Here is a 14,066-nt window from a genome sequence, read left to right as displayed (position 1 = left end):
CCTTATTTTAATTTTAAATAAAATTTACTCAGCTCTGAATGGGGTCTGGCAATTCTCGTGGAACTGCTTCGTAGCCATTGTCCATGGGAAGACAATGGAAACGTTGGCAATTTACTGGAAAATCTCATGTGCAATCTCAATGGCGAGGAAAACAGTCGAATCTATGTACGTAGGTCGTTCATACGTACCCACGTCCCTTTTTTTCGAAATTGGATCGCGTTTTGCTCGTTCCGGAGGGAAATTAATCGTCTTCGCGAGCTAGGGGAACGGCTTCCGCCAATAGCCGGGACCTCGAAGGAGGACACCACTTCCGGTCGATTTAATCTCCACCGATGAGACACGCGACTCCCAGAGTGCTGATAACTCGGTTAGGAAGTTCAACTAATAGAAACTTTTTCTCGCAAACGCGACCGACCTTGTCGTTCGAGTTTCTTCTTCGAATCATGGCCATTTTGGTCCCCTTTTTTTTTCTTTGTGACAGAGAATTGAATTTATGGAACTGTTTGTGACGGAAAGGGGAATTATATTTTGCAAACTGCTTCTTCCTTTTTCTATAGAACTATTTTAAAATTTGGCCATTTTTTACCCCACCGAAGATTGCAAATTTAATTGCAGCGTAATGAATATTCATTGGTTCGCGATTCCTGTATAAAAAATGTATAATTAACCTTGCTTACTTCTCTCTCGTATACCGGCGTTGTTGCAATCAGCCTATGAATGTTATCTGAATATCAGGCACGGTACGTGGAAAGCATGTTGCAACGAGGTCTGAAAGAAACGACACACGGTAATTTTCATGCAAAACGCCGCTGCTGTGGAAACGCGAGAGAGAAAGTGAACAGAAAAAAGGAATAAATATGTTTCCAACTGTGCCAGATCTAAAATTATATGATGCTTTGAATTGGAGATTAATTAAACGATTTTATTGTACCCAGTAACATGTAATATTCTGGATACATATTAAATAGAAGAGAAAGTATAGTGATTGCAAACGAGAATACAGACGATTTCTAGAATTGAAATTGCACGTGCAGAAAGAGAAATATGTAGGTCAAAAGAATAAATTTTTATTAATTACAGAAATACATTAAATTAGAGGAAAAATAATTTATTGAAACTCGCTACAAGGGAAATGCTGAAAATTATTAATTCTGTAAAATCGTTAAGCATCAATTTACTATTTTAAAAATATTTAAAATATTCTCCCAAATATATCCTCCCAAAAAATGCAAAGGTCTAAAATTAAATTTGACGTGAAATTGAAACGTTCGATTAATTTTGTTTCCTTCACGCCACTAAGATAGCAATTACTTAATTAACCTGAAATAATTGAGCACAAACTTTCCATTGACAGGCGAAGAAGTAGGGAGAAAGCATCGTCTAATAGCGTTGAGTCACGAGAAACGGTTTCATGCTCGGTGTGAGAGGAAAAGGGAATTAGAAATGTCGATTACGATGATCGTTGACCGGAAAAATATGCAACACGCTGTCTCTTTTATCTATCAGATCTATTTTCTCGAGCGTAAAAAGGCGGTTGAGGCTCCTCTTCTTCCTTCTCTTCCATCCTCCCTCATTTTCCAATAAAAACCGCACTTCAAGAAAATGAATTTCTAAGAAAAATTTCTATGATTCTGAAATTCAAGAATCGCGAGAAAATTGTGTTGGAAAATTCTTTCAGAGACTTTAGAGAAGTGTCGTTCGTAGTCTCGAAACTTACCCCCTTCTAATTAACAAAATAATTCCTCTCTAGAGAAGAAATGAATTTTCTTCCTCTACACGTAGACGTTAGAGAGCAGTTTTCTTTTCCTCGGAATATTGAAAGGGAAAGAAGAGATGTCTACTGAGTATTCAGATGCCTGAGATCGCCCTCGTTGGCTGCAATTCAAGGTTTTGCAAGAATACGAGCCCTCGTTGGCTGCGATTCAATATCAAGACTAATAGAATCATAAAACCATTCGATGTTAGTGAACCTTAAACGATTGAATTTCAAATAAATTCTTCAAAATTTCTAGTTATTATTTAAAAATTGAATAAAATCGAGGACGTAACATCCCTCAAAGATGCGAACGACTCGAACCACCCCCGCCTGGCACCCTTAACTACTCGCTACAATTAGCCAGACACGCGAAGCAGCAGCGAATTAACATCTCGAGACGTTGAGACTCGTAAAAAAAAGGGGCGAGTCAGACGAAGGACTTAAAAGGAGCGAAGTACTGTTTCCTATACGGTCGTAGCTTTCCTTTGAGACAACCCTGCCACTCGACGATACGGCTCCTTTGAGACGGTCGTTCCTTCTCGAGAAGGAAGGCCTCCTCTGTTCGCGTGTCTGGTCTCGTTGCAAGCTCGATGCACGACCGCTCGTTAATACGTAAAAATCCCTTTTTTCACCCTTCGCCAGGCCGTAGCTGGACCACGTGTTGAGAACCTTCAGTCGTCATGGCAACCCCCGTCCGATCCTCGCAGACGACGAACGCATCACCGTGTTCCGGTCGAATCAGTAACGTAACTTCCGCTTTGCTGGCCCTTTGTTATTTTCGACCGGTGGTTGACTCTGGCAATTTTTCACCAAAGACACTTGCCTCGTCTTCGTCTTGTGTCGTGGTACCAAAGGGTTGCACCGTCATTTCTTTGGTAATCGTCGCTGTGAAATCTTCTCGGGGTTGTTTCTTGCTTTCCAGGAATCGTTTGTCGGGTTTTCTTTTTATTATCATTCCTGAGGGAGGAAGTTTGAAAGGGTTGCAGGATATTATTTAGATTCTATCAAGGGTAAAAATGTACAAAGGGATTTAAAAGGTCAAGGGTGAATTTTTCTAAGGGATGGAAATTGTTTCTGAGGAAGTGGTCTAAGGGTTGACTTGTGAAAAAAATATAACGTGACGTCAACAGCCCTTAAATATACATGTACTCAATAGGTTATTGTAATGGTTTTAGTGAAAGGGTTACAATAAATAATCAGAGTTCATTGAAAATCGTTTAATCATTGTTCCGCATCGTTGCTGTTGACTGACTCGAAGGTCACGGAACTCTCGAATACCTCTCAATTTTCAAGGGTTCATATTCGGTTCACTGTTTTCGGCGCATGTTTCCCGTCTAATTAAATCGATACACCGGTGGCAGGAGCGGAAACCAACCACCGAGTGCGACCGGGCGAAAACTCTTCGAGCAGTCAATTAATCCGCGGCGCGAAATTAGTCAATGACGTCCGGTTCCGATCGATACGTCGCGACGTAACAAATCGTTCTTTGCTTTTCAAATAAAATCAGACTAAAAAGAATCTTATCTTAATTTTATGGTAAGGTGTAATGGAATTTTTGTCTTATGATTTTTCAACGAAAATATCCCAAGGAGAAAATGTGTTTCCTGAATTTTAAAGTTCCTTTAATCGATGGACCATGGGTCGTGTACGGTCCTGAGAGCCGAGACAAGGTCCGAGACAGACCGTTCAACTGTCAAACGCAGAGGACAATAAAGTGCAGAACACATAGGGGTGGTCGGGGGTGGTAGCCAACAACTTTGCATACGTCAACGCCCCTCTGTTCCGATATTCAACGAGGGATAGCGACAAAGTTTGCTCGAAATAATACCATTTGATGGTTTCAGGCTAAAACGGGACGCAATATCGTGGCAATTATTCCTTCGACTCTGATACGTCTACATTGACACGTGTAACTGTATATTTTTGTTCAAAACGAGTTACATTAATTGTGTCTTGGAATTGGGAATTTTTGTAGGAAAAAAAATGGAATTTTTCTGTGGAGAAAATGAAATTAATCAAAATTAATTAATTTTCCATATATTTTAAATATATTTTATCATACATTTTAGAGTAAAATAAAATTAAAGAGAAGGAAAAAGGAAATTAATCAAAATTAATTAAAACACTTATTTCTAAATTAATTTTTATTTTTCAAAATAAATCCTTTTCTACATATTTTATGATACATTCAATTGCAAATGATTTGGTCCTTATCTGAGGCAATAATAAATGTCCAGACGCCATGAAATTGTCGTCAGAATGTTCATGGAGACTTGAAGCAGTTGTTTAGCATCCGGAGGAACGAAAATGTCTTGGAATCGCGAAAATGAACGTTGAGTTAACGATCCCTCGAGTATCTGCTAATTATACCGATAATCCTTACTCGTGTAAAGCGATTCGAGGCCCATCGAAACGACGTTGTTCTTAATTAATGCTCTCATTAGGGTCCCAAAAGTCTCCCTAATGACCTCTTTTTACGAGCACGCCTCGAATCCAAACTCTTTTTTTATTCCTCCAAGGGTCCCTCCAATTTGTTTATCACCTGGTTCGCGATGAGGTCAGCTTCCTCGAACAAAGACTCCACTCGCAGTGTGATAATTATTGAGATAAAGAGTTGCTGATTCTGAAAGCAAAGAATTTGTCACGACATCGCATGATTCTTTTTCGAAATAAAATTTAACGATTGTAAATTTTCATAGGTTTATAAAATTTAAATAATCAAAGTTCTCAGTCTAATTTCAATTCTAACTTCTCGAATAGACTTCTAACGATATTTCTAAGACCCTCTACTATTTCAATCACAAAGCTCACGGTTTCTAAGTCTACTCGACAGAAATTACATTAGTCAACCCGGAGATCTCTGTTTACAAAGCTTACATTGCCCTCTTCGGTAGAGTAGCTGCTTCAGTACGGTAGGGAAAATTTATCTGCGAGTTTCTAAGCGATTACCTGTACAAGAGTGCTCTGAAACGAAGCGTAGGTAACGAGAGCCAGCGGTTCTCTATACACCGAATTCCATGCTTCCAGATACGAACCTCCTCTTCCTTCGCGACCTTCTTCCGTCGATACGAAACGGATTTTCATGGCTGTTCCGCTTTCAGAGTAAATGAAACGGAAGAATCCTGCATTCGGGTTTGCTGGAAAGCACTCGCTGAAAGGAGTCTCGTTTAACGCATTGATCATTATACTTTCGATGCAGGAGGCAATTTTCGTTCTTTGGAAAGATTAAATTTCCTCGAGGAAGCGAATGCAGTTTAATTTGCAATATTTCTATAGTTTCATAATTGAATACGTTATGTTACTTTCTACCAAGAACGATGTTAAACGTATTAATTGACTTGCTAAACACGTGAAAGTATCTGAAAATCATGTTACTTAATTCGTCTATTGAAATTCAAACGGACAGCTAATTAACGAGACGTGACTAACAGAATGCTCTGTTTTCTCTGTTACAGGAGCGACGTCTTCCTGGAACCGTATCTGCAACAGCATGGAACCGTCCAGGTTGTCAGCTCGCCTAGCACGCCTCCGCCAAACCCGCTTCAGCATCATCAGCTTACGCAGCTACATCATGTACAGGTGAGATGAATCATTATTTTTTTCTAATTATCCCTCCTCGAATAGACTAATTAAATTTCATTTTCGACCCTTTTTGAGTGTTACACTATTCTTTTGGATGTTAGGATTACTGAGAAAATTCTTTAATTTTCAATTTTTTTTCTGATTATTTGATTAATAAATCATTGAACACAGTAGTAATTTGTATAATTAGTACGACTAGTGTAGTAGTATTATTTATAATTTGTCTGACATACATTAATATGGATCAGTATTTGAACCCTCGGACAACGGACCATGGAGAGATTTTTATCTTTAAAATATTCAAAGCATCGAATGATTGGAAAATCGAAACCCTAACGGAATACTTTCTGCGGCGAGCAATTAAGGGATTCGCAATTAGCTGCAAGGGTGTTCAGCACGCGTTGCACGTCCTCGTTTAATCCGTTTAACCCGAAATGCCGTTGTGTGTCAGTCTGCATTTCAAATTAAATTACACTCGAAACTCCGGCACGCGGCGAACCCCTTTGCAAATCCTCTTCAACCCCCCCGATCGTGCCTCTTTTCAACCCTCGCAGAAAAATACTGTAATCTATAAATGTATCACAATTAGTATTTATCAGTAATTTAAATTTTCAAAATGAGCTAATATCTTAAACCCTCCAAAAATAAAAAATAAAATAAAAGAAGTAAAAATGAAATTTAGTTTTGAGAACCACCCTGTAGTCGTCCGCGAATAATCAATAAACGATAAACGACGAACCGGTGTTAAAGGAATAAATCAAATCTGGCATCGATTAAGGCTCACCCACCTTTCAACCAGTTTCAAATAATCCCAGGATCCCCCTAAATACCGTTGGTAAAAAGTGTGAAAAGGGTCGCGGGAAACGCACGCCGTTGGTCTCTATCGTTTTCACCGATGCGACTCGGACGAATCGTGGAAAAAAGGAGAGCAGGGGTTGGGATGGAAAAAAATCCAATCGATCAGCATCGATCAACAGAGAATGCTTTGTCAGACAGGAACGCGTTTCCTCCGACGATTCGCTGTTTTGCGGCTAATCGTTTGACGATTATCTCCGGCTGGAGTTTGCATAGCCGCGTCAGCTGGATGAGAAACGAGACGGGAAGAAGAATTAGGGTGACTTTCCTATAATCAGCGACTGTTTAATTGTCAGATTTAAACGCGCCCAGAAAATAATTGCAATTAAGTGCAGTTAGGAAGATGGGATGAGAAAAAAGGATTGGGATACGCGATTAAACGAGCGAATAAACGATGCTTGGGAATTGGCTGCAAATTGAGATAACCAGCGTAAACCCATTCCCGGTGTCCAGTTATAATGCCGCATTAGAGTATATTGTATGACGATCGGGTAGGATTTACACCCCCGTGGAATTACGGCTTAGAGGGCCAGAATTTCCATATTCGTTGGCCGATTGTAAATCGCGGTAGACTTTGTCTACTCGTTCTCGAACGGTGGCCAGAATTGGCCGGCGAACGGCTTAACGGCGACAAAAAGGAACCTGGGGTCCGAGATTAAGCAATGGATTGGAATTAACGCGACTAACTGGCTGGCTACGTTCTGGCTAAATTATACGAAACGTTTCCCTTTTCGGGACGCAGGGTATACCTGGTGGGCAGATACATAGTTCGTATTATTTTAAATAAACTGAAACTCGCAAGTTATTACCGCGGATTCGTATTAGATTAATATTGCAGTAGACTCTCGTTATATTGCCATGCGAGATATTTTACCCTCAGGTGGATTTTAAAGCATACTAATAGCAATCATAGTTGGTCTCCTCCCTTTAATTAGAGTTTGGAAGCTTGAAAAATGTTTACCCTCACCGCGGCAATATAACGAGAGTCTACTGTAATATTAATATTATCTGTGATTTTGGAGAGAGCGTACGACTTCCAGTGTAATGGTAAATAATTAATTAATTAGAGTTTGGAAACTTGAAAAATTTGTACCTTCACCCCGGCAATATAACGAGAGTCTACTGTAATATTAATATTATCTGTGATTTTGGAGAGGGCGTACGATTTCCAGTGTAATGGTAAATAATTAATTAATTAGAGTTTGGAAACTTGAAAAATTTTTACCCTCACCGCGGCAATATAACGAGAGTCTACTGTAATATTAATATTATCTGTGATTTTGGAGAGAGCATACGACTTCCAGTGTAATGGTAAATAATTAATTAATTAGAGTTTGGAAACTTGAAAAATTTTTACCTTCACCCCGGCAATATAACGAGAGTCTACTGTAATATTAATTTTAGCTGTGATTTTGAAGAGGGCGTACGACTTCCAGTGTAATGGTAAATAATTAATTAATTAGAGTTTGGAAACTTGAAAAATTTTTACCCTCACCGCGGCAATATAACGAGAGTCTACTGTAATATTAATATTATCTGTGATTTTGAAGAGGGCGTACGACTTCCAGTGTAATGGTATATAATTAATTAATTAGAGTTTGGAAACTTGAAAAATTTTTACCTTCACCCCGGCAATATAACGAGAGTCTACTGTAATATTAATTTTAGCTGTGATTTTGAAGAGGGCGTACGACTTCCAGTGTAATGGTAAATAATTAATTAATTAGAGTTTGGAAACTTGAAAAATGTTTACCCTCACCGCGGCAATATAACGAGAGACTACTGTAATATTAATTTTAGCTGTGATTTTGGAGAGAGCGTACGACTTCCAGTGTAATGGTAAATAATTAATTAATTAGAGTTTGGAAACTTGGAAAATTTGTACCTTCACCCCGGCAATATAACGAGAGTCTACTGTAATATTAATATTATCTGTGATTTTGAAGAGGGCGTACGATTTCCAGTGTAATGGTAAATATAAAATTTGTAAATAATTAGTTAATTTTGTGGTTTCAGAGCGAGGAGTCGCTCTCCTCGGAGGGTTCGGCCACCTCGGCTGGATCTTCGAGCACCACAGAAGATTCTGGCAGCGAGGTCGCCTGTGACATTACTCTGATCGAGAGGCTAATACGCTCTCATCCGATCTGGTTCCTTCCTGGCATCCAAAGAGCCGGTGCTTTCCACTTGTTGCAAGGCAAAGAGGAAGGGGTGAGTGCACTCGAACGAATCGATTAGGCGTAAGAAAATTGCGAGCATGAGTAAAGCCGGCTCTCTCTAACCGGCGACCAGTAAGTTTTCTTCCTGGTAACACGGCAGGTTTCGAAGCGTATTCTCCTGGAAAATTCTCGAGTACTTTCCGCTTTGCACTTTCTGATGCGAAAGAATTTTACTGATCGATTGCCACGGCAAGTTTACTTTAAACCGTGTCAGATTCATCATCGGGTCATTGCACTTCTTTGCGTACAATAAAACAATCAATAATAAATAGGTAATTTGGACATTTTTAGGCTCTTGATCTGTTTCTAAATACTCTAATTATTTAACCATAGAGAGAGCCTCAATTTTAATATATTATAATTTTACACGGCTCCTTTATTTTTCCAATAAATCCTTTTATTTAAAAATTATATATTTAACTTTAGATTAACACCCTTAGTCGCGTTTTATAAGATTGAAAAGGAATGAAAAATTGTCCACACTTATTTCCTTGAAAATTAACATTGGGTTAAATTAACAAAATCCTAATTATTCACAGCTGTTCCTTTATAAAAAAGATTAAAAGGGATATATTAACCGCTTAGTTGTAATTCACGCGAGAAACGCACGTCCCACGTACGACGAAACATTTGCAACGAAGTAAATGCCTGTAAGCGACTTAGGGAGGCGGCCTTTTTACCCCGCCAAGCCACGCTAACAATGCCACTTGTTATGCGTATTTCCAACTAGATCGCGGTTTGGAATGCCGCCAGAAGCTTAGACAGTCGTATTTCGTCGGGACACCGTCGGCCGTTTGCATTTACCGCATATTAAGCCGGTCTAGCTGCTTGCCAAATGGTCGATGAGTTCGCAGATACCTTGGCCACGCTCGATCTGGCGACCATCCGCGAACGATAGCGTCGTCGTGATGGCGCAACTCGATGGTTAATTGTCCCTATGTGCCTTAAATGTCCCGCAGTTTCGAAAGACGCTGGGAAATTGCCCTTTCAACGAGAAAACAGAAGGGTTGCAGAAAAGAGTTCGTTCTGTCAATCCATTTCATTTTAATATAGCCCCTTATAAATAAAAATGCTACAAATCAAGAAACAAACATAAAATATCAGGTTGACTATAAATGGTAAATCTTTGATTTATTTATATCGACTTCTATTCCGAAAGAAAATCACTGATTTAAAATATTCACCCAATCGATAGAATTCCATCCCCCCTCGCGCCTCATATATGGACTGTTTTCCGATACCACCCCCTCTTCAAACGAACAGAGCACACAGTTTCGTGCAATCACCAGCCACGTTTCAGGCGAGGGGATGGGTGTCTCGTCTATGGAGAAGTAATTGCGAGCGACATTGTTTTTCGGCCGGTGCAATTTGCCGGGAGGGTTGAAGGGGGTAGTGCGGGACGATTAACAAAGCTGGAAAACAATGAAGCGGCGGGAAAACAATGCCACCACAATGGGACGGCTCGTTCGCAGCCGTTCTCCTACTGATTACACTGCTCCGCGCCTTGCAACCCCCTTTCAACCCCCTGCTATCCTCGTCTGGGAAAAATGCACTGTCCTGGAACAAAAACTCGAGAGTGTCTTTAGACTGCTTTGCATTTTTCGCGGTAATCGTTGCAGGGATAAGAAGTTAATTCTGTATTTTTTTTTTTCTTTTAATCTGACCTGATGGATGTTTAGAGTGATTATTTTTTACATCGATTAAATTCAGAGCCTGCTCAAGTGGATCTTGATCAATCTGTCCCTCGTTAAGAGAGGTACTTGACCCGATCTCGATTCACTCTTTTCCTGGTCGCGATTTTGATCTTCAGCCGTCGTCGTTACTTCATCTCGAGATCGGTCTTTAATTTTTCATAAGCCTTTATCACGATCTTGATCTCGTTTTCAAGAGTTCCTCGTTCGATTTCGATAAAGCCTCGAGGATTCTTGACCCTGCTACCGTGTACCGGGTTTATCTCCTTTGAAGGAAGACCTGATTCCATCTTGATACAATTCTAAGAGGATCTTGACCCTGTTTCTTGCCGGTTACTCGGCACGAGACTCTCTTACACTATCGATCTCGTTTTCGAGCTGTCTTCATTCCGACTTGACACGCTCCTCGAGTAATTCGAACGATTTTTCTTCTGTACGTTTCACGAAAAATATGGTTTTCATTTTAGAGAGTTGCTTTCTCAACGAAATCAAAAATCGAGAACGCTTTGAAATTCAATCGGTGTTGAAATAATGAAAATTTGTATAAAATTTGCAATTTCAAATTTCAAATATTTTATATTCCCGGTGTTTAATTCTGGTATTTTAATCTTTTAATTTTTTCTAAGATTATTCGATAATGTTTTATAGAATTTCGTGGTTCGACAATCGAGTCAGAGCGACACGATGGCCCTGTCTGTAAGACTGCCAGCAGGAAAAGGGCCGTACATCGAACACTACCTGATCCAAGCCAACAAGGGGAAGTTGAGCTTGGAAACTAGCGAGAACAGGTTCGACAACATCCCCTCGTTAATCGCCCACTATTCTCAGTGCTGGTAAGTGGTTTTCTATTAACTCACACATATGCGTAACGTAATTAGATTTTATTGGTTTAATGATACAAGAATCATAAATCATTATTCAAATCTGTGCATAGGAAATTGAACATTCATGCGCTCCGAAGGAAGTTGTACATTCTTTCGTTTTATTTCATTGCAACTGGAAAATACGGTATCGTTAATTTCCTTAGAATTTACAAAAAATATATTTAAAGAATTTTATTAACTTCGAAATTTACTTCTATTAGTTTTGATTCATTTACCAATTAATAATAATGACACTAATTATTACTGATAATCAGATCTAATTACTGGATTTAATATTTCTCCTATTAGAAAATCACAAAACATTAAATTTTGCTTTTCCTTTTTTTTAATTTAAGCATCTCGACTCGCGAATGATAGATAACGTTATTTGAAGAATTATTAAGAATGATGCGGTGATAATTAAGCAGACGGCTACTGTGCTGCAGAGCAAGTGTCACGAAGATGAAGCTGAACGGTACCGGTGCAGCTTAATTTATCAAACTTCGCCGTCACGGAAGTGACGTGTACGATATAAAGCCGAGCTGAGCGAGGTGAAAGTCGAGCGTATCCTGGCGGGAGATAATTTAGGCGACGCTGGAAAGCGCGAATACGCTATTAAACCCTCTTTTCGCGATAATCCAGCCGATGTTGTTTCATGAACTCGATTAATGAACGTTTAACGAAAGGCGCATCGTCAAACATATATCATTTACATTTCTTTTTTTCATCGTTTCGTTTGTTTTTCTTGAACGAACAGCGACGAATTGCCAGTTCAATTGACACTGCCAAGGGCGATGCGCGATGCCAAGAATAGGCAGCAACTCTCCTCCCTGGCTCTTCTGGGTCAGGAATTCTGGAGATACCCGATGGCGAACCCGAAACCGCCGGAGAGCAGCAGCAGCAACACCTCCAGCTTGAGCAGTTTTCGCGGTGGTAAGTTGAGGAAACTATGACGAGTCATTAACACCTCGTTAATTCAAAGATTTCCAAGAGATACCAAAAGAAATTTTCAATTTTTCAAATGAAACGTATTAAAATCTGAATTTTATTTAATTTCTTGTTTAAGGATTCGATGAAATCGGAATTTTTTTATTTGTTATAGGTAATAATAATCTGAACAATAATAATAACAATGTTCATACACCAACGACGGAGAGCATCGTACTGAATCTTGCGCCGATCTCGTCGCACGACACACGTAAGTCTTGTTAAATGATTGTAAAATAAAATGTTCCTCCTCAAAGGGTTAAAATCGTACCAAGTACCAAAGAAACTCCAGATCTGAATGTTTTTTTTAATAGCCCCATCCGTCATCTTCAAAATAAAACGAGCACTCATCGGTAGCCAGAATTTCTTTCCGACTCCCAGAGTCCGAAAATAATTCATCAGCAGCCGTTCATATTTTCGTTCGCAGGAAGCTCGTCGCCGACAACCGTCGTCACGACGTTCGCGTCGTCGCTGCCCCGTCAGCCGCGACCGACGCCCCCCAACACTCTGAACCTGACGACGTTCAACGAGCCATTGGACGTGAAGAAAGAGAAGATCTCGCCCGGTGACAAGCTCTCTCAGAAATTGATTTCCCCGAATCTGGTGCAAAGCGTTCGTTGCCCATCGCCGGTGGTTCATAACGTGGAGAGCAACGTGTTGAGCCCAGTCCAGGACACAAGGATTATCAGTTTCGATGCGAAGAATTCAGCCGAGACTTCCAAGTCAACGATCATCGAATCGTCCAGGAGCAGATTCCATCAGAACGTGTCGACTTTTAATAATCTGCCATGCACCACGTCGCCTGTGTTGCCGGAGATCAGGAACATCATAGCTGAGAACCATTCGGTTGGACAGATTGTTAAAACTCCACCGCCCCCGCCTCCTAGGTGGGCCAAGCCGGGATTTGGTCAGAGTCAGAATAATTTCATGGTGACCACCACGGTGACGTTCAATGTGAATCAGACGACTGACGTCAGCAGCTCGCAGGTGAGAGTGGGCGATAGAAGGTTGCTTGGACAGGTGTCCTGATGGTGATTGGAGATTGGAGGGACATTGCAGACATTGTTGCTAGGAATTTGTATGCTGTTAGATTGTTGAAAATAAGTCTTAACCCTTTTTAAGATGACCTTATACCTTTAGATATATTTGATTACTAGCAAGATATATGGATTTCTATTTGAATTCCTTTGAATTGGGTCTAAATTTCAATTGTACTGATTGATAAGAAAAAGAAAACGAAAGTAAAAGTTACCCCTTTCAGTCTTCAGTTGCTGTTAAAATTTTAGGATGACAGTGATTCTATTTGTGGGCAGTAAGTAACGTGTTGATTTAATTTTTCCCAGCAGAATACCCCATCAGATCCAAACACGTCTCTGCTGAGTCCCCAAAGCGCTACCTCGAACAAATCCCTTACCTCCAATTTCTCCATGAAGTCTCCCCTGTCTCCAACGACCCCAGTTCTCTCCCCGATGTCGAAGCTAGTCCCAAACCCCGGATCGAAAACCCCCAACGTCCTTTCCCCGACCACGCCATCGAGTACGAGTAAATCGAAGCGAAGACGCGATCGGGAAGCTCGGAAGAACTCTCAGCATTATCAGGAATCGGACATCCTTGAATCCTACTACCGAAGTTCCCCCGGCGACAAGATTTCCGACTACGAGGACATATGGAACACGACTGACCAATCGAACCAGTCGACCTGGTCGCCGAACGACAAACTGGCGAGGAACGACGTCTCGGCGAATCCTCATGATAGACTGAGGAACTCGAACGACCGACTAATGGTTCAGGAGAGAATTGCAAATCCGGCCGAAAGGAACTTCAACGAGCGATTACCTACGAACGAGCAGCTGATCGTTAGAAACGACAGGATGATCGTGAGGAACGACAAGTCGATCGGCAACGAGAAGTTAAGTTACAAAGAGATAACCAGCCCTGAGTTCAGTAGCTTCAAGCCTGTCCAGGAGACGAAGCCCACTGAACAGAGCAACGGTTCGCCGGAAGAGACGGGAATGGGAAGGAGACCTGATTTATTGTCACGAGTTTGTGAGTATTGGATGCTAGAATATTTCATTTATCCCTGATCCTGTTCTAAATTGAATCGTATCCCATCCAA

At 40.5% G+C, this 14,066-nt stretch overlaps 1 protein-coding gene across 21 annotated transcripts in view; it reads left to right on the top strand.

The window, feature by feature from the left end:
• Positions 1–14,066, top strand: part of spri (Src homology 2 domain-containing protein sprint) — a 104,813-nt gene that overhangs the window by 79,989 nt on the left and 10,758 nt on the right. For 19 of the 21 annotated variants that reach the window (XM_034328327.2, XM_034328330.2, XM_034328323.2 and 16 more), the window contains 7 exons: positions 5,212–5,335; positions 8,210–8,401; positions 10,749–10,933; positions 11,721–11,896; positions 12,066–12,161; positions 12,378–12,937; positions 13,294–13,996. In XM_034328327.2, the coding sequence (XP_034184218.2) occupies positions 5,212–5,335; positions 8,210–8,401; positions 10,749–10,933; positions 11,721–11,896; positions 12,066–12,161; positions 12,378–12,937; positions 13,294–13,996 (2,036 nt within the window). The remainder of the gene's footprint in view (positions 1–5,211; positions 5,336–8,209; positions 8,402–10,748; positions 10,934–11,720; positions 11,897–12,065; positions 12,162–12,377; positions 12,938–13,293; positions 13,997–14,066) is intronic. The other 2 variants (XM_034328326.2, XM_034328334.2) reach the window with 1 other exon arrangement.

The sequence above is a fragment of the Osmia lignaria genome, chromosome 1, assembly GCF_051020975.1.
Source record: "Osmia lignaria lignaria isolate PbOS001 chromosome 1, iyOsmLign1, whole genome shotgun sequence".
NCBI lineage: Eukaryota > Metazoa > Arthropoda > Insecta > Hymenoptera > Megachilidae > Osmia > Osmia lignaria.
Note: the sequence above shows the minus strand (reverse complement) of the source record. Positions and strands in the feature narration are given on the sequence as shown.